Below are 18,805 nucleotides of genomic sequence, written 5' to 3' on the forward strand. Positions count from 1 at the left end.
TGCTGCACTTTGTGTCCTGTGGGAGAGAATGTAGGGCTGTGGGGGACTATCCTCCCCCCACTTTTCCCCAGAGTACTCTTGAGTAGGAGCAGCAGGAAATAGTAGATAGAAGTAAAGAGGGGAGAGAAAACACGTAGAAAATACAGGATAGCCTCGGGAGGGCCTGGATCCTAATTCATCGGGCCCCAACTGTCTCTGCTAAGGGTTTTTATAGAAACGCCAAGGGGTGGAGCAAAAGACCTCCCTGAGCACAGCCAAGTGCAGACCATCTCAGACACCTGGTACCCAGGTCCGTAGTCCAATCATCCTCTTTCTGCAGACCTGCTGGATAAAGCCACTAGGGAACCTAAATGGCTCCCACAGAGGGCCACCTCTGCAGATGCAGGGAGAGCTCAAAGCCTGGGAAACTTCCAGCCGACCCCCAGGAGTGAGCGTACCCACAGCCTTTCCCTCTGGCTGCTCTCTCCTGTCGCCTGGGCAGCTGGCCCAGGGTGACACCAGCTAGCTGTCTGTCGAATGCATCAATGGTTACAGTTTCCCAGGGGCACCAGGTAGAGGCTGCCGGCCAAAGCCCTGGAGGCTGTGCAGCTGTACCTCCCTGTCCCCCGAATCTTTGGCCGAGGGGTGGTGACGATCCGCCATTTATCAATCAATATCACCAGGCAACAACGACCAGCCCTCCGTGGCAACCCAGTTCCCCTCCCAGCCCATGAGTCCCATGCTCAGAGAATGCGGTTCCCATCCAGCCAAAATCCTCCGTGTTGGCCCCTCTCCCCACACCGGCCCTCACTGTGTCTCTTTTACCTATTTTTCTTGCACTCCCTGGACTGGCACCTCGCTACCACCACCCTGAACCAGGCACTGTCTCTCACAAGCCCAAGACACTCCCCTGGTGTGACCACCAGCCTCTGAGGTCCTCCTTCATCCACTCCGCCACACAGCTGCTGTTACAGGTCACCTCAGAGATCACGGTGGGCCACCGGGTCTTTCTACTGTCCCTTCACTGCTCCCCAGTCTGAAACACTCCTCCCCCCTCCCCCTTTGCACACACTCAGACTTGGCTCGGATTCTGCCTCTTCCAGGGAGCCCTCCTGGGTTTCCCCTGACTAGCTCTAATATGCCAGGGTAGCAGCCTCTTGTAGACGCCTTTTTTTACAGTTTTAACTGTGTACTTATTTCTCTAGCTGCTTGATCGACGCCTGTCCCACCTGGAAGCCTGAGCGCTGCCTGAGACCAGAGCTGTAATCCGCCCCACCCCACCCCCAGCCAGCCCAGTGCCTGGTACATCATCGGTGCCCAATGGCATCTTGCTGAATCAGTTTAAGAACTCACTAAAGGAGCCACCCGGGCACCTCTGGTGATTCCAAATCACAGCTGGCACAAGGGAGATGGGGGGCTCGGGCCTGGGCCTGGTCGTCCCCTACCTCCTCCCGTGGTTATGGAGAACCTGGGTGCAACCATGGCTTCAGAGAGGCAGCGATTCCTCAGCTGACCAGCAGGTGGCCGTCTCTGGTTACGGAGCCTGCTGGAGCCCATTGACACACAGGAGGTTGTGAAACTACCCAAATTGGGGGCAGGGGTGGGGTGGGGTGGGGGGTAGAGACAGAGAGTCCACCCTGCAAATCAGGATGAGCTCATCAGCCTCCAGCCAGAAAAACACGCAGGAGAGGATCCAGGTTTTGTGAAGCCCGAAGCTTGTGCAACGTGGGGGCTCTGCTGTGGACCGTGAACTGTGCGTACAAAAGCTAGTCCAAGACCCTAGACGGAGTTTGTCCTTAGCAAGAGAGGCCCTTGTGGTGTCGGAAATCCACGCCAGGCCCCCCTGTACTCACACTACAACCTCAGGCCCAGCCAAGCCCCCCCCACCTAAATCCACACCAATACTGTCTGGGGGTTCCAGACCAGGCTAAGAGTCCTTCACCTCAGCCCCAAGCCCAGGAGAAGCCTGAAGCTTGGAGGACCAGCTCCTTGGGACTCAGTCCTGCTCAAAGCTCTGGACCTTGCACCAGATCTGCTCAATCAATTCCCTTTGCCTGATGTGTGGGGTGCACAGGAAAGGGGATATGTGGCCAATACACGCCGCCAACATACTCCATGACCTCTCACAACTCCAGGCTTGCACCCACCACAAGACCGGACATCACAGTACTTTGTAGAATTCAGTAGTTCTCAATGGAGGGACACAAAGATCTGGAAGGAATTGTGACCGTGTTAAGAATCAGGTAGAGGGGCTGGAGAGATGGCTCAGCAGTTAAGAGCATTGGCAGCTCTTCCAGAGGACCTGAGTTCCATTTCCAGCAACCACATGGTGGCTCACAGCCATCTATAATGGGATCTGATGCTCTCTTCTGGCCTGCAGGCATACATGCAGATAGAGCACCATATACATAAAATAAATCTTTTAAAAAATTAAAAAAAGAAACCCTGTCTCAAAAAATAAGTAAATAGAAATAAAGTAAAATAAATAATTTATTTAAAAAAAAAAGAATCAGGTGGATCTCTGTGAATTCGAGGGTAACCTGGTTTACAGAGTGAGTTCCAGGATGGCCAAAGTTGTTACAGAGAAACTTTGTCTCAAAACTCCCACCTTCCCCCAAAAAAATCAGGTTGATACTCTGTGAGTTCGAGACTAGCCTGGTCTACAGAGTGAGTTCCAGGACAGCCAGGGCTACACAGAGAAACCTTGTCTCGAAACTCCCCCACCCCCGAAGAATCATAATAAATGATAAAAGCAAAATACAACAGCAAGAGAGGAAAAAAAAAAAACCAGAAAGAACAGCCTGGAGGAGTCTGGGAAAAGTGACCCCAGCCTTGGTCATCTGCTTTGGCACTGAGTGCACCCTGAAGTCTCAAAAATGGGGGGCCTCTAGGGACCACCTCCCCAAACTTTCTCAGACTTGAGCTCCAGGCCAGACTTGCCAAGACAGACCCTGCTTTGTAGCAGGGACCACACTTCGCACGGACTTGTGGGGTCCTCTGGCCCTCATCTCTGGTGACCTGGTGCCAGCACATGGTGGCAGCTGGCTTGGAGAAAGGGTTCATAGACCACGTTCCTGGGTACAGATGAGGCCAGGGCAGCTCACAAAGATCTGGGGTCCACAGAGGGATCTGAGGGTGGATAGGACAGAGAGACCCTGCAAAGGGAAAGTTGGGGGTGATGGCCCAGGGAGTCAGGCCAGCGAGGGGGCTGGCGAGGGTGAGGCAGATCTCTAGAAGTGCATGCAAGCAGGACCCCCAACCTCCAGCCCTTACCCCTGGAGGACAGGGGATCCCAGCTGCTTGTGTTTAGCACTTCATGGCACAGTCAACCATGCCATGGAGAAGTCACACCAATATGTTCAGTGTAGAAGTGTGTTAGAATTCCCATGGTTAAACTGTTTAGCTACTACATGAATGAATATTTGTGGCAATCAAGACCCAGCGAGGTTTTGTAATGCAGTAAAGGATGCACCCAGATTCTCTGCCCAATGCTCTGCTGATGTGTTTGGCCGAAAGAGATATACGAAAGGGGAAGGGCACTACCCAAAGCTGAGCAGACCCTGGCCCCCCGCTATGCCCACCAGGGCAGCTCACCCCGGAACTCCTCATCAGTCAGGCGCTTCTTGTGGGTCAACAAAAAAGAAAGCAGTCCGTCCAGGTCGGCGGTGGAGCCCCGGGACACAATGTCGAAGAGAATGGGCCGGTTGAAGACTTTAAGGATGGGAGGTGGCTGGGGTGCGGGGGCCTTAGGGCTCTGCGGCTGCTTCCTAGAGGAGGGAGAAAGAAGGACACCAGGAGCTTATCCTCTGCCTACCCTGCCTCCCCGTCCTTAAGAAGCCAGAGGTCAGGGGGAGATGAAACCCGAGGGGAAGACCACACTGAAGAATGCTATAGAATGCTTTATCCAGGAAGGGATAAGCTGGCCTACTGTGTGCTGGGCAGAAAAACAGAAGGAAAAGCACACAAGCCTACCCACCCTCTTGCCCACCCACCACCCATCTACCCACCCACCCTCCCTCCATCTAACCACACATCCATCCATCCATCCACTCAGTCATCCATCCACTCACCTATCTATCCATTTACTTATCCATCCACCCACTCATCTATCCATCCACTCATCATCCATCCAATAACCCCTCTACCCATCCACCACTCACTCACCCTTCTATCCATCCACCATCCATCTATCCAATCATCCATCCATCCACTCACTTACCCCTCTACCAACCCATCCATTCATCCATCTATCCCTCCATCTACCCACTCATCCATCCATCCACTCATCCTTCTATCCATTCATCTGTCCACTCACCCCTCTATTCACCCATCTATCCATTCATCCATCTATCCCTCCATCTACCCACTCATCCATCCATCCACTCATCCTTCTATCCATTCATCTGTCCACTCACCCCTCTATTCACCCATCTATCCATTCATCTATCTATCCCTCCATCCATCCAATCACTCTCCACCCATCCATCCATCTATACACCATCTACCTACCCATTTATCCTCCCACCTCACTACCTATTCACCAGTCATCCCTCCTCTCACGTACCCATCTTCCCCTCCACCTACTACTCATCCATCTGTCATTTATTGAATGAGAGAGAGAGACAGAGAGAGAGAGAGAGAGGAGTCTCATGCAGCCCAGCTGGCTCTTGGATCTCCTGCCCTCACTCTTGAGTGCCGGCCAGGACTGCAGGCGTGTGCCACCATGCCTGGTTTGTGTAGGGCTGGGGACGGAAGCCGGGGCTTCAAGCATGCCAGGCTGGTACCCTACCACCTGCACTTACAGTCTGGCCCTCGTTGAATCTGTCTGAGGTAGATGAAGACGGAAAGAGAGCAGGGAAGGGACATAACGTGAAAGAGAACGCATCTCATTCACTCAATCTCTCTCTCATGGATTTCAGCATCTACCGATGCTTTAGACAGAAGGGGCCATGCAAGCCCAGAGCCCCCTACACAGAAACACGCGATACACGTTAGCGACAGTCACCATCGTTCCTGGGAGCCGTATGTCTGAAGCCTGTACGTTCACAGGAGAGGTGCTGAGCGACAGAGGCAGGCAGAAGGATGACAGGACCCAGAGAGGGCTGAGGAAAACAAAGAGAGACACTCGTTTAGTCATTCAGCAAACACTGAATGGGCAACGGTTGTGCGCTAGGTTCTGAGAGAGAAAGAGCTAGCCTGGACACCACGAGGACAGCGATCGCGCTCTGCCGTGTTCCCATCCAGCCCGGGCCTGCACAGACAGATGCAGTAGAACTTGTTAAGTGAAAGGGGGGGACAGAGAGGAAAAGGCGGAAGCAGAGGGCCAGGAAGAGAGAAGAGAAGGGCAGGGAGAAGCTCCATGGGGCTAGAAGAGGGAGGCCTGCAGGGGCCAGGCAGGCTCTCTCTCCATCTCTCTGCTCAGGTCCCAAAGGAGCCATGCATGGGAAAGGGGGTGCTGGCCATGGAATGGGACCTTATGAAGTGCAGCCCTGTCCACAGAGCAAGAACAGGGGCATCCTCCAACTAGACCTTGGACCCTCTAAATAAAAAGAACGCTGTTCCCACCTGACGCCACTGGATGCCTCTCAAAGTCTTTGCGGTCTCAGCCTCTCAACTGTGTCCTAGTGCCCTCCCTCTAATGCCTCCAGGGACCAGGGACGGGGCTAGGGTGGAACCCCAAGGAAGACTTGAGCGAGGAAGGGAGGCAGTAACCCCAACATTCAGGACCTCAGTGGACCTGGCTCAGAGGATCAATTACACGGGGGATCCTCGCTGCCCTGGGCCTCAGTTTCCCCATCTGAACAGTGGTTGGACAAAGTCCCCAGTGTGTGGTGGACTATGACCTCCCTGGTCCTGATGAGTCACACTTTGGCTCATGTGTTACCCCCGTGGCCTGGGATGCCCTCCTAGCCATGTGGGTGCCCTGCCTAGATGTCACCTTCCTGAGACGTCTTCTAGAACCACCTCTCCTGTCCCCGTCCCCTGTCCAACCTCAGCACCTCCCATCTAGAATCATGTATTCTCGTGTTTCTTCACCTGTCCTTGAAGGTGCTTCTGACTTAGGGCTGGGTCTGGTCTGACTCACTGCAGGAGCCTCGGGACCAATCCATCCCAGCTCTGGGCAGCTGTAGTGCTCAAGAAACACCAGCAAGTCCACGGACACTGAAGAGCCAGCTCCTGGCTGTGCGAGGATGGAAAGGGCGAGTGGGCTCCACTCAGTGTGGAAGTCAGTCTCCAGTCTGCAAGGGTTGGAGGACCCAAAAGCTCCAGGTGTCAACAGACTCCAGGGTGGCATTCTAGAACACACACAGAGGCCCCGAGGGGTTTCCAGGAAGGAAAAGAGCTGATGTCCAAGCCTGGGTCAGCTTAGGACACATTAGAGACCGCAGACGGGACCTAGGAATAGTGTAACCACCTCGTCAACAAGATCAGAGGTGGCAGGTCTCATTCCCTCTCCCCTCCTCACGGCAGAAGCCTGGGGAGGTGTTTGCTAAGTGCCAAGGGTCAGGGAGAGAGGGCTCCCACACCAGCTGGGGGCTGTGACACTCCGCTAAGGCGCCTGTCCACAACTGGGCTAGCAGAGAATACATCCCGAGGGGCCAAAACTGTCACTCATGAGAGTTTCTCACACTCTTCCATTTTCCAGCCAGGCCTCCTTCATGGGGGAGGAAGGGTTAATACCTCGGGGCTTCCAACCCTAACCAGCCCCAGAAAGCCACAGGGAAAGGTGAGGATGGATGGATGACCAGCAGGTGGGAAGTGAATGGGAAGACCAGTGTATGAATGAGTGGGTGAGTCAGTGGCCAAGAGAATGGAGCTGGGTGAATGAACTGGTGGTTAGCTGAGAGAAAGGAGGAAGAGGAAGGGGAGAGGAAGCAGGCAGCCATCTAAAACAAGTATGGAGTGGTGCCACACACCTGTAGCCCCAGGGGTCAGGAGGCCGAGACAAGAGGGTTGCAAGTTAAGGCCAGTCTGAGCTGCATACCAAGCCCTGTCTCAAAAAGAAAAAAGAAGATAAAGAAATGTAATGAATGAACGATCTCTGAACAGTGGAGGCCGGATGGCCGGAAGGCCTATGGACATGCTGAGAAGTAAATGGCAGATGGATGGGAAACTGGTTGTGCGTATGGACAGACAGAAAGATTGATGACAAGAGGGACAGATGAGCAGGGAGTCACGTGAGTGAGGGGATGATGGAGGAGCAGTCTGGACGAGTGAAGACGGGCATTTGGATGATGGTGAAGTAGAAAATGGCGGCATGGGTGGACAGACAGGTGGGTACATACGTGGGTCATAATGAACAAGTGCACTACTGGGTGTGTGGGTGGACAGATGGACAGACAAGTGGACAGAGGGGTTGGTGGATGAAAAGGCTAATGAAAGGTTGGGTATGGTGGCCACACCTTTAGTCTCAGCACTCGGGAGGCAGAAGCAGGAGGATCTCTGTGAGTTCAAAGGCAGCTTGGTCTACAAAGTGAGTTCCAGGGCAGCTGGAGTTACAAAAAAAAATGTGAAGTGACAGACAGGTATAGGTAGTTATATAAAGGAGTGGATAAACGTATGTATATATGAATAGATGAATAGAGAGATGGTGGATAGGTAGAAGGATGAATAGATGAGGAATGGGTGGATTGATGAGTGAGTGGGTGGGTAGATGGGTGGGTGAATGGATGGGTAGGTAATGGATAGGAGGTAGAAAGATAAATGACAGATGTACCAATGTATGGCTGGAGGATGGATGGACAAAGAAACAGATAGGCAAACAGATGGATGGGCGTGATGACGGAAGGGATAAATGGGTGAATGGGTGAGTGGATGTATGGATGAATGATGGATCGATGGAAGGATGGATGAATAATGATAGATGTATGTATATATGGATGGGTGGACAGGTGGGTGAATAGAGAGATGGATGGATAGGTAGACGATGGACAGATGGATGGGTGAATGGGTGGATGGATGGATGAATGGATGGATAGGTGGATGGGTGGGTGGGTGGATGGATGGATGGATGGGTGGGTGGGTGGATGGATGGATGGGTGGGTGGGTGGATGGATGGATGGATGGATGAATGGATGGATAGGTGGGTGGGTGGATGGATGGGTGGGTGGATGGATGGATGGGTGGGTGGGTGGATGGATGGATGGATGGATGAGTGGATAATGGATGGATGGATGGATGGATGAGTGGATAATGGATGGATGGATGGATGAGTGGATAATGGATGGATGGATGGATGAGTGGATAATGGATGGATGGATGGATGAATGGATAATGGATGGATGGATGGATGAGTGGATAATGGATGGATAGGTGGGTGGGTGGATGGATGGATAGGTGGGTGGGTGGATGGATGGATGGATAGGTGGGTGGGTGGGTGGATGGATGGATGGATGGGTGGATGGATGGATGGATGGATGGATGTGGATTCAATACAGAGGAGACTGCCAACCAGACACCCAGGAATACTTACTCTACGACCTTTCTCCTCCACCTCCTGTTGTCGCTGGGGTGGTGACGGTAAGTGCCGTAGTCGAACAATGAGTCCATGGGTGCTTTCTTGGGGCCGGGCACTACCGAGGACTCGTACAGGGTGGACTCCAACAGGTCAATGGGGTTGGGAACCCCCTTGCGGAAAGCGCCCTGGAACTTCATACGCAGGTTCGGACGCCCATCCCCAGGGCCAGCCGGGCGGCTAGCATCAGCCGGTGAGAGCGAAGAGGAGCCTTCCTCCCCCTCAAACAGATTGGCCAGGGAAGAGAGGGGGAAGGCCTCCCCACCAGAGGTGCCACTCTCATCTCCGGGGGGCTCAGCCACCTCCCCAGGCGCTGCATGGGGGCCGTCACCAGGATCCGCCATACTGGCCGCAGGGTCTGTGTGCGCTGTTCAGCCTGCTGGGGAATACAGGGGTCAGGCAGAGCCGGGCCAGCAGTGGCGGCTCCAGGAAGCCCCCTCCCACGTGGGCAAACAGCACTGCTGCCAGCTGCTTCAAAGCCACCGTTGTGATGACAGGGGCCGCGGTGGCCACTCCCAGATGTGGTCGGCGGCCAGCCCCAGGCAGGAGCCAGAACAGGGGCCTCTTTGAGGAACCTGGAGACATGGAACCGGCCTCCAGCTCAGCTGCCCGGGACACTAGCTGGATAGGAAGGGCTAGGAGTCACCCCAGAGCCGGGATACTGACCCCTCTGACCCGGTTTCATAGCCAGGCTCCACATGGCCGCTGCGAGACACTAAATCAGTATCTCAGGCTCCACAGGGAAGCCAGCGGAGGAGATGGAGGAGACGTGGGACAGTGTCCTGTGTGCCCAGGAGCGCCACCTTGACCAGTAGGTGCTCCGAGGGGCCATGCGAACTTACTGCACAAGGCAGTGGTCCCCACAGCCCCTCCAGCGCCATCATGACCCCTCTGTAATAGAAGCTCCCAGATCTAAATTGATGTCAGGGCTAAATAATGCCCTTCCCCTCAGCCTGACTGGCTCCTGCCCATTTGTATACCCAACTATTCCCTCCTCTGGAAGCCCCGCCCCATCCCTTAGGCTCTCTCGCTCTCTCTCTCTCTCTCTCTCTCTCTCTCTCTCTCTCTCTCTCTCTCTCTCTCTCTCTCTCTTTCCTAGGCTATCCTGCAGGACCATGATACCCAGACAGGGAACACCTCTGTTCTAAATCTCCATAGGATGGAAGAGCAGAGACGAAGGTGTCCTTTGTGCCCATTTCTCAGACGAGGAAACTGAGGCTCCCAGGGGGGCAGACACACAGCTTGTGAAGACAAGATTTTTCTGGTTCTCAGGCCCAATGTGTGCTCACTCACAGCTGGCACAGCAGGGCCCTCTACAGCTAGGCCCTGGGCATCCTGGAATTCTTCTCCTTGCCAGTTGGGTAAAGGAGTCTGTGTGTGTGTGTGTGTGTGTGTGTGTGTGTGTGTGTGTGTGTGTGTGTGTGTGTGTGTCCGTCCTCCTCAGGCCTCACATGAAGAACTGCAGCAAACTGGTACCGTTCATGTTTGTTTTGCAACTGCCAGGAGAGGCTTGCCCAGGTGGGAACGTGGCAAGAGGCCTCCCTTGTGGGCGAAGCTGGGCACGTAGAGGGGAGGAATGCCTGGCAGGGGCTGGCTTCTCTCTTGACGCCAGAGAGAAGAGAGAAGCTGGACTTTGGAGTCACTTGGGCTTCGATTCTAAATCCCAGTGTGCTCGCGGGCAAGTCGCTGGAAGGCCAGAGCCTCTGTGTTCCCTTCTGGGTAATGGGCACAATGGTCGCTTCTTCAGACCTATGGTGGGAGGAACGAGGCCGAGTCTAGGTGGAGTTCTCTCTCTGGGCCTTGGCTTTCTCACCTGTAAAACTGGGGTGTAAAACACCTCCTCCTGGGGTCTCCCAGGTATGTGAAGCATCACGCAGAGGCCTCTGAGGCCACAGCAGGTCCTGTCCACCTGTCCTCTGCTTGTCTGCACCTGTCGGGGCCTTGTGACTTTAGCCTCTGCTCTTCAGGGGCACAGTGTGGGTGAGGACACAGTGGGGGAGGGGTGTTAAGGGGCCAGCTGCTTCAAGTGTCCTCCCAGGCAGAATGTGCCTACCTCACCGGGGACCCCAAAGCTGGGGGAGAAGCCAGGCCGGCCATGTGCCATCAGCCATCAACATTACTGATCATTACATCCCTGACCAGGTCAGCCCTGTCGCCAAAGCTGCCACCGGGGTTGGGGACTTACTAGTGGTAGAGCCCTGGGTTCTGTCCTCAGCTCTGGTGGTGGGGGTGGTGGGGAGCTGCCACCATGTCTCACCTCCTCCCCTGCAGAGCTCCCAAACTGGGCAGCATCCAGGTTCCTGGGGGGGACCCCAGGTCAGGACACCTGGAGTCACATGCCACTGGCAGGGACACAATCATCATGATTAGCTTAGATCACGTTGAGACAGTGAAAACCGATCATCATGGTTGGGGACACAGAGTCTTTAACCACACCTGACCCGAAGTGCCTCACATAGGCGCCCTCACCCAGTCCTCCTGAAATGATGGACCAGGGACACAGGGCTCTGTTCAGTGACTCATATGGCTGTCCTACTGTACATGGGACCAAGCTACTGACATCTAGTGGGTCAAGGCCAGGATGCCACGAACCCTCATTCAATGCCCAGGGCAACAATGAAAAAAAAATCCAGCCCCCACAGCCAATAGGGTGGAGGCTGAGAAACTCTGCCAGGGCGGGGGTGGGGGGGCGGTAGGCACTGCTACAATGATCCTGTTATGAATGAGGAGACACACTGAGGTTCAGAGACATGAAGTAAGTCGCCTGAGGCCACACAGGTTAGTGGCAAAGCCAAGATTGAAATCTGTAAGAGTGAGTTGCCAAGCTCTGGCTTCCTCAGCCCCTTAGTTTACTAGGCACGACCTGAAGAGCAGAGCCAAGCTGAGCCCCAACAACAGGGCAGGAGAGGTGCTCGGCCACCCAGGGAGACAGGGCTTATCATCCCCCAATCCCCCTGAGCCTCACAGTCTCTACCTGTGGAAGGGAGGTGCCGACAGCATCCTCCACTGCCAGGGCTGCTGTGACAGAAAGGTCACATGTCTCCAGGGCACCTACCACACTGAGGATGCTCCTTCTTGTATCTAATCACTATCATCACAATGTAACACGGATCTGACTGTATGCCCCCCCCCCCATTGTATACTGGCCCATAGGAAAGTTGGCCACGCCCCTCCAGCTTCTCCCTCACTCAAATCCCCAGGACCCTGATGAACAAAACTGCTTCCATTTTACAGCTGAGGAAAATATGGCCACCGAGGGAGTCAATGCCTTTGAAAGGGGTCCCTGAAAAGATCCTTCTCCCCTCAGTCACCCAGGATGCTTTTATACACACACACACACACACACACACACACACACAAACACACGGCCTTCCTTCCCCTCATGCTGCTGGGTTTTTCTCTGTGGCCAGGAAGAGTTCACTCCCTGTTCTAATTTGCCCCGAAGGCTGTTATTACACATTCCAAGCCTGTGCCAGCCAAGCAGAGAGGGCCCAGCAGCAGAGAGGCGGGGGTGGGGCAGCGTCTCCTCTCTCCCATGTTCTGTTTCTCTCTCATGTTCACGAGCACGTGCCCATGCCGGGAGCAAGCACAGGCCTTTCGTCCCTTCATGCCAGCATGGTTTGCTGGTACCCCTAAGGGAGGGGGTCTCCACCGTACACCTGGGGCAGGGTGCAGGTAAAGGACAGACACCCTCATACAACATCCTCACTGCTGTGTATTTTAGTCCCGAGTGTCCTTACTATGTTTATTTTTTTTAATCTATATATCAGTCAGACATAGTGTTGCATGCCTATAATCCCAGTATTTGGGAGGTGGAGTGTGTGCGTGGGGGTGTCAAGAGTTCAAGGTCATCCTCCATTATACAATGAATTTAAGGACAAACCCCGTCTCAGAAAAATGTAAGGGAAACAAAATCCATACATCAACGCCAGGTATGGGGATGCACACCTTGCAATTCCAGAACTAAGGGGGAAGAGGCCAGAAGAGCTCAAACCCAAGGCCAGCCTGGGCTACACAGTGGTACCCCTCCCCTGATCTACATGGCAAACTGGCGTCCACACAGATGGCAGCTTCAAGGGAATGGATTCAAGGAGGGTACAAATCTCAGGGCCCGGTCATGGGATCACAAGCCTGCCCACTCATGCACTCTACAAAAACCCTGCTGAGCACCTACTGTGTACCCGAGTACCTACTGTGCACCCCTGAGCACCCACTCTGCACCCAAGCACCCACTGTGCGCCAGGCCCGTGTCTGACCAGGGATACCAATGGAAGCAGATTTGGTAGCAGTCCCTCCTTGGGGGACAGCACACCAGACGGACCAGCAGAGCTGGCAGTGGTGTTGAGGGCTGTGTAGTCCACAGGTGCTCAAGAGTGGCCCAGGGAAGCAGTGTGGGCTCCCAGTGGGGCCCGGGTTCCAGTCAAGGTCCCGCTACCTTCCTTCCTGTGCACAGAGGCCCAGACATCGGGAACATGGCCCCTGGACCAGTGGGGCGTGGAGAGAGTATGCAAGCTGACATCATACTGTAGCAGACTGTTTTCAGGTGTGCTACTTTTGTTTAGGTTGCATTTGTTTAACTCTGTGAAGCTGTGTTACTGTGCCTGTCTAAATCACCTGATGGTCTAATAAAGAAATGAACAGCCAATAGCAAGGCAGGAGAAAGGATAGGCAGGGCTGACAGGCAGAGGGTATGGATAGAAGGAGAAATCTGGGAAGAGGGAGCTAAGATCTAGCAGCCAGAGGAAGAGGACTCCAGGGCCCAGCTACACAGCAAGCCGTGGAGTAAGAGTAAGCGTTACACAAGTTAGAGAACAGGAAAAGCCAGGAGGCAAAAGGTAGACGGGATGATTCAAGACAAGGAAAGCTGGCTAGAAACTAAGCCAAGCTAAGGCCAGGCATTCCTAAGCAATAATAACCCTCCATGTGTGATTTATTTGGGAGGTGGGTGGCGGGCCCCCCAAAAAGAAGAGAAAACAAACATCATCACACTTTCTGAGGATCTGATTCCAGGCCCTAACTAACTGTGAAGTTCGCCGGCTTCTGGGAGCCTTGGTTTCTGCGCTTGCTCAAGGGCAGGGGTTACCAGGTGAGCCGGGCACCTGACCCAGAAAGCCTCACTAAACAGCAGGCTGCACCGAGGACGCCCAGGACTGAGATCCCAGGATGCAGTGAGACCAGAGGGCTCTAGCGACATTGTCCGCTCTGCCCGCACAGGCTGTGGGAGGGGGGCCCAGCTTCATCACTCCAGGGCTTTGCCCAGCCTCGTGGAAACCTTGGCACAAGTCTATCAGATGCCGACCTGATTATGTGAGCCAGGAAAGCAGCTTAGATCCTGGGGCAGGTTTGGGCGTGCAGGGCAGCTCTGCTCCCGGGGATGGTGGCAGGGGGCTGGTTTCTCCTACGTCTTTCCTTTTGGATCAACACATTCCAAACAAGCAATTGTTAGATGTCGCCTGTATGCGCTGCTCTCAGGTAGACGAAACGAGATGAAGCCTGTAATCCCAGCACTCGAAAGGCAGAGGCAGGCGGATCTGTGAGTTCGAGGCCAGCCTGGTCTACAGAGTGAGTTCCAGGAAAGCCAGAGCCTTTGGCTCGGCCATTTGCTGTGTCCGCCACGCCTTCTGCCACTGGCTGGCTCCTGCTCACTCTCAGCTCAACATTTCCTATTTATTTATTCTCCCTCCAATGCTGAGGCAGGAACCCAGGGCCTTGAGCATGCAAGAAAGTGCTCATCCTGAGCGCCTCCAGTCCCTCAAGTCTCCTCTTTAAAAGAACATGGGGTGGTGGCACACGCCTTCAATCCCAGCACTCAGGAGGCAGAGGCAGGTGGATCTCTGTGAGTTCGAGGCCAGCCTGGGCTACAGAGCGAGTTCCAGTTCTGCTTAGTAAGACCCTGTCTCAAAAGGAGGGGGGAGAGGGCTGCTCTTCCAAGGGATCCAGGTTCAATTCCCAGCACCCACATGGCAGCACACAACTGTCTGTAATTTCGGTACCAGGGGACTGGATGCCCTCTTCTGGCCTCTGTGCACATGTGGTGCACAGATACATACAGGTAAAATACCCATAAACATCAAAATAAACGAAAGCGGTTTTTCCTTGTTTGGTTGTCCAAGACAGGGTTTCTCAGCTGTGTAGACCAGGCTGGCCTTGAACTCACAGAGCTCTGCCTGCAGGTGTGACAGGTGACATCCTGTGTAACACTCTATCACATTTCACATCAGCATTTATCTTTTTGTTTATCCCCTCTTTCCCTTCCAGAACCTAGCCCTTGAGGAAGATGGTCATCTGGGGCCACCATTCCTCTAGGATTTAACACCATGTGGGACCATAGTGGGACATCAGCCAGACTTCCGTTCCAGACCACCAGGGACCCCTGAGGTTCCTGCAGATGCTGGTCAGGGAGCATCCTGGGGGGCTGGTGGCTGGAGGAGCAGGGTGTTTGGACCAGAGCTTCCTACCTAGAATGGGATAAAAGTGTGGAATTCGGAAAGTTCAGGGCAAGGAGCAGGGGCGAGTGAGTGCTGGTCAGGGCTGCACTACAGGTAGCAGACAGACCCTGGAATCTCAGACAAGCCTTGCATGCTTCTTCCTCTCCATCCTGGGGCTCCTTGGCCAATCTGTGGGAACCCTGATTCCTGTGGAACCTTCAAATAAACCTGACTGTTGTGGAATGTTAGTTGAAGATGTGTTACGTTTGTTTATGCTGTGGAACGTTTGTTTAATGATGCAAAGATGTGTTGCATTCTTTTATGTTGCATTTGTTTGACTCCGTGAAGCTGTGTTACTGTGCCTGCCTAAAACATCTGATTGGTCTAATAAAGAGCTGAACAGCCAATAGCTAGGCAGGGGAGGAGTAGGCGGGGCTGGCAGGCAGAGAGAATGAATAGGAGAATAAGAGACGATTGAGGAGTGAGAAAAGAGGGGGCCAGCCACCCAGCCAGCCACGGAATAAGAAGGAAAGAAAAGATATACAGGGGCTGGAGAGATGGCTCAGTGGTTAAGAGCACTGACTGTTCTTCCAGAGGTCCTGAGTTCAACTCCCAGCAACCACATGGTGGCTCTCAACCATCTGTAATGAGATCTGGCGCCCTCTTCTGGCCTGCAGGTATACATGCAGACACAATATGTATATATAATAAATAGCTAAAAAAAAAAAAAAAGATATACAGAAATAGAAAAAAGTAAAAGCCCAGAGGCAAAGGTAGACAGGATAATTTTTTGTTGTTGTTGTTGACAGGGTTTCTCTGTGTAGCCCTGGCTGTCCTGGAACTAGCTGTGTAGACCGGGCTGGTCTCGAACTCATAGAGATCTGCCTGCCTCTGCCTCCCAAGTGCTGGGATTAAAGGTGTGTGCCAACACTGCCCAGCCTAGATGGGATAATTTAAGAAAAGCTGGCTAGAAACAAGCCAAGCTAAGGCTAGGCATTTGTAAGTAAGAAAAAGTCTCTGTGTATGATTATTTGGGAGCTGGGTGGCAGGTCCCCCAAAGAGCAGAGTAAAAAAGCCAATTACACATGACCATGAATGCCAGCTATCTGGTTTAGTCCTGGGGCAGAGGGGCTGGAAGGATGGGACTCTAAGGTTAGGGGCACCAGACAAAGCACCAGCTTGGTGACCCCACCTTCGAGATGAGGAAGCTAAGGCCAAGAAGTGGTATCATCGCTTCCTGGCTCTAGGAGGGAGAAGCAGGGCAACACACAGGCACAGGAGCTGGATTTTGTTTTGAGACCAGGTCTCATGCATCTCAAACTGGCCCTGGCCTTGGCCTTGCTGAGTCTCCAACTTCTGATCCTTCTGTCTCTACACCTCCTGGGTCCTGGCGCCACAGGCGTGTACCACCATATCCCAAGTATGCAGTGCTCGGGATTAAAGCCAGACTTTCACCGGGCCGCGCTAGGCAAGTGCTCTATCCATTAAGTCACTTTCCCAGCCAGGCCTGGGACTTTAATGGGCTATTTTACAAGGACAAGGGGACTCAGGTAGGTGAAGGGGCTGAGGGACGAAACATGTAGGTGGGGCTATGGGACTATGGGACTCTGAGAGAGTGCCGGGGCCTTCCTGGGTTGTGCCTGAATGGTGCTGACCGTGGGTGGCATCCTCCCCAGAGCCCTGTCACAGAGGTTGGGTGGCACACAGTGAGTGAAGCCCAGCCAGCAGATGCTGGAGAAGGCCAGGCTGGGATGTGAGCCCTCGGTATCATTATTACTGTCATTAGGACACACGTGCCCAGACAGGGGACAGCGGCAGGTGCTCCTGAGTGTCAAGGAAGGAGGAGTGGATGGGTCCCCCCGGGAGGTGGACTCTAGCAGCCACCTCAGAGAAGCTGCCACTGAGAGCAACTAACGGGAGCTCAGTCCCTTGGCAGAGTGAGACCCGCTGCCTGCCAGGCTGTGGCTGCCCACGGCTTCCCAAGCCCCTGGCAGGCCGCGGCAGGACACATCACACCATGCAGGGCCCTCCCTGCCTGTATTTACCTAGGCCGTCTCAACCCCGCCCGCTTCCCGGTTGCCGTACAGTGAGCTGTCTGTTCAGAGCAGACAGAGCCCCAGTGTCCTGTGGGGTCCCTCCACCTGGAGGGTGTCCCCCTCCTCGATGCTCACACCATCCAAGCGGGACACGGCTGGCCGGCTGGCCGGGGTGACTCACTAGCCCCAAGGAGGGCAAGGCCAGCGTGGCCACAGCAGTCACTCAGGTTTTTTTTTCATAAGGCTTGGAGGGCTGCCTCATGTCACAGAAGTATCCCTAGGAACTCTCACTAGGATGGGGGCGTCTCTAGGAGACCCCAGCTCTGGAGGGCTGGCCTGACTAGGAGCCATGTGGCTTGGTGGAAAGACATGGTTCAGACACTAAGGCCACATCCTGTGGGACTCCATTTCCTTGTGGGGTGACAGCACACTCTGGAGTTAGTGGTGTCATTCATTCACCTGGCACCCCTAAAACCCCACTGAGCCGTACATCTTTAAAGGCCCCGTGGGTGTTACATGATTAGACCTAAGTGATCCCATAGTCCCGCCCTCCCCCAGCCTCCGGTCCCTCTCTGCGTTGTGGAGGACTAAACACATGTAAAGCCTCAGCCGCACGGAGCCTGGTACACACAGATGGGAAGGCTCTGTGCTCTTCCATGGCCCACCAAAGCCAAGCTCCAGCTTGGGGAAAAGTGGGGGGGGCAGTCTCAAAACCTGGGGCCTCCTTCTCCCCAGCCAGCTCCTGTCCTGGGGGTAGTCTCAGCCACAAAGAACCCTGGAGAGGGTTTTATACCCTCAAAACATCGCCCAGTCTATTCTGCATCTCTCCTGATGCTGGTAAAGTCACTCCTCCTGAGCCCTGGTTTTCTCATCTGTAAAATGGGGGTAAAACTTGCTACCTCCTAGGATCGATTGCTCCTATGGTTGCCCCATAATCATTTGGTGCGTTATGTTCCTGCTTTAAATTACACAGTGGGGCGTGGTAGCATTCACCTGTAATCCCAGCACTTGAGCGGAAGGAAGAAGATCCTATCTCAAAAAACCAAGCGCTGGGGATGTACCCGTGGTACAGGGCACTTGGTGGGCATGTGGCAGGCCCCAGGTTTCACCCCTAGCACCTGCAAAAGTGACAGCTCCTATCACAAGCGTGGCTGTGAGGATGAAATGCTATCATTTCAGTTCTGGCAAAGCAGGTGATCAGTAATGGTGGTATCTGTGCCGTTGTGTTGAACCTCCCTTCAATGTACAGCAGGGGAGGGGAGCCCAGAGACGGGAGGACTGGGTGGGCACGGGAATCCAGACTTCCTGGCTCCAATGCCAGGGCTGGTCAGGGCTCCTCTGGGTAGAGACCTCACCTTTGGAAAGGGTTTTCTCGATGCCTGTTCCACGCTCTCACCACCTCTGGAAGGTGGTCAGGATACAGACCGCCCATCTTTCAGATGGGAGACAGAGCTCACCCCTCACTTCCTTACAAAGTCCTGGATAGAAAAGCAGCCCTGTGGTAATGGAGCTCGACAGGAAGGGACCCTGAGGCACAAATCCAATCAAGGCCCTGCCTGGGCTCTCACAGCATGCCACTGTCTCCAGAGATTCTGCTTGGAATCATGGTGGAAGCTCAGCTGGAAACCCTACCCACAGTACCTACACTAAATGCCTTACACCAGCACTTTACACATATTCTGATCTAAATGCTAACTCCTCAAGCTAGGTACCACGGTCCTTCCCAGAGGAGTAAACTGAGTCACAGGGCAAAGAAAGGAAAGGCCTGATATTTATCCAAATTGATGTGTGACCGGGACTTTCATAACTATCAGGCAGGAAGGGTCCAGATTCCTACATCACACCAG

At 54.0% G+C, this 18,805-nt stretch overlaps 1 protein-coding gene across 1 annotated transcript in view; it reads right to left on the reverse strand.

The window, feature by feature from the left end:
* Trpv4 (transient receptor potential cation channel subfamily V member 4) overlaps nucleotides 1–18,805 on the reverse strand; it is a 44,677-nt gene that overhangs the window by 21,037 nt on the left and 4,835 nt on the right. The window contains exons 2-3 of the mRNA XM_052755084.1: nucleotides 8,453–8,870; nucleotides 3,574–3,746 (exon numbers count right to left, since the gene is read on the reverse strand). Of these exons, the coding sequence (XP_052611044.1) occupies nucleotides 3,574–3,746; nucleotides 8,453–8,838 (559 nt within the window). The 5' untranslated portion in view covers nucleotides 8,839–8,870. The remainder of the gene's footprint in view (nucleotides 1–3,573; nucleotides 3,747–8,452; nucleotides 8,871–18,805) is intronic.

This window comes from Peromyscus californicus, unplaced genomic scaffold (genome assembly GCF_007827085.1).
Source record: "Peromyscus californicus insignis strain IS unplaced genomic scaffold, ASM782708v3 Scaffold_2__1_contigs__length_46816999, whole genome shotgun sequence".
Classification (NCBI taxonomy): domain Eukaryota; kingdom Metazoa; phylum Chordata; class Mammalia; order Rodentia; family Cricetidae; genus Peromyscus; species Peromyscus californicus.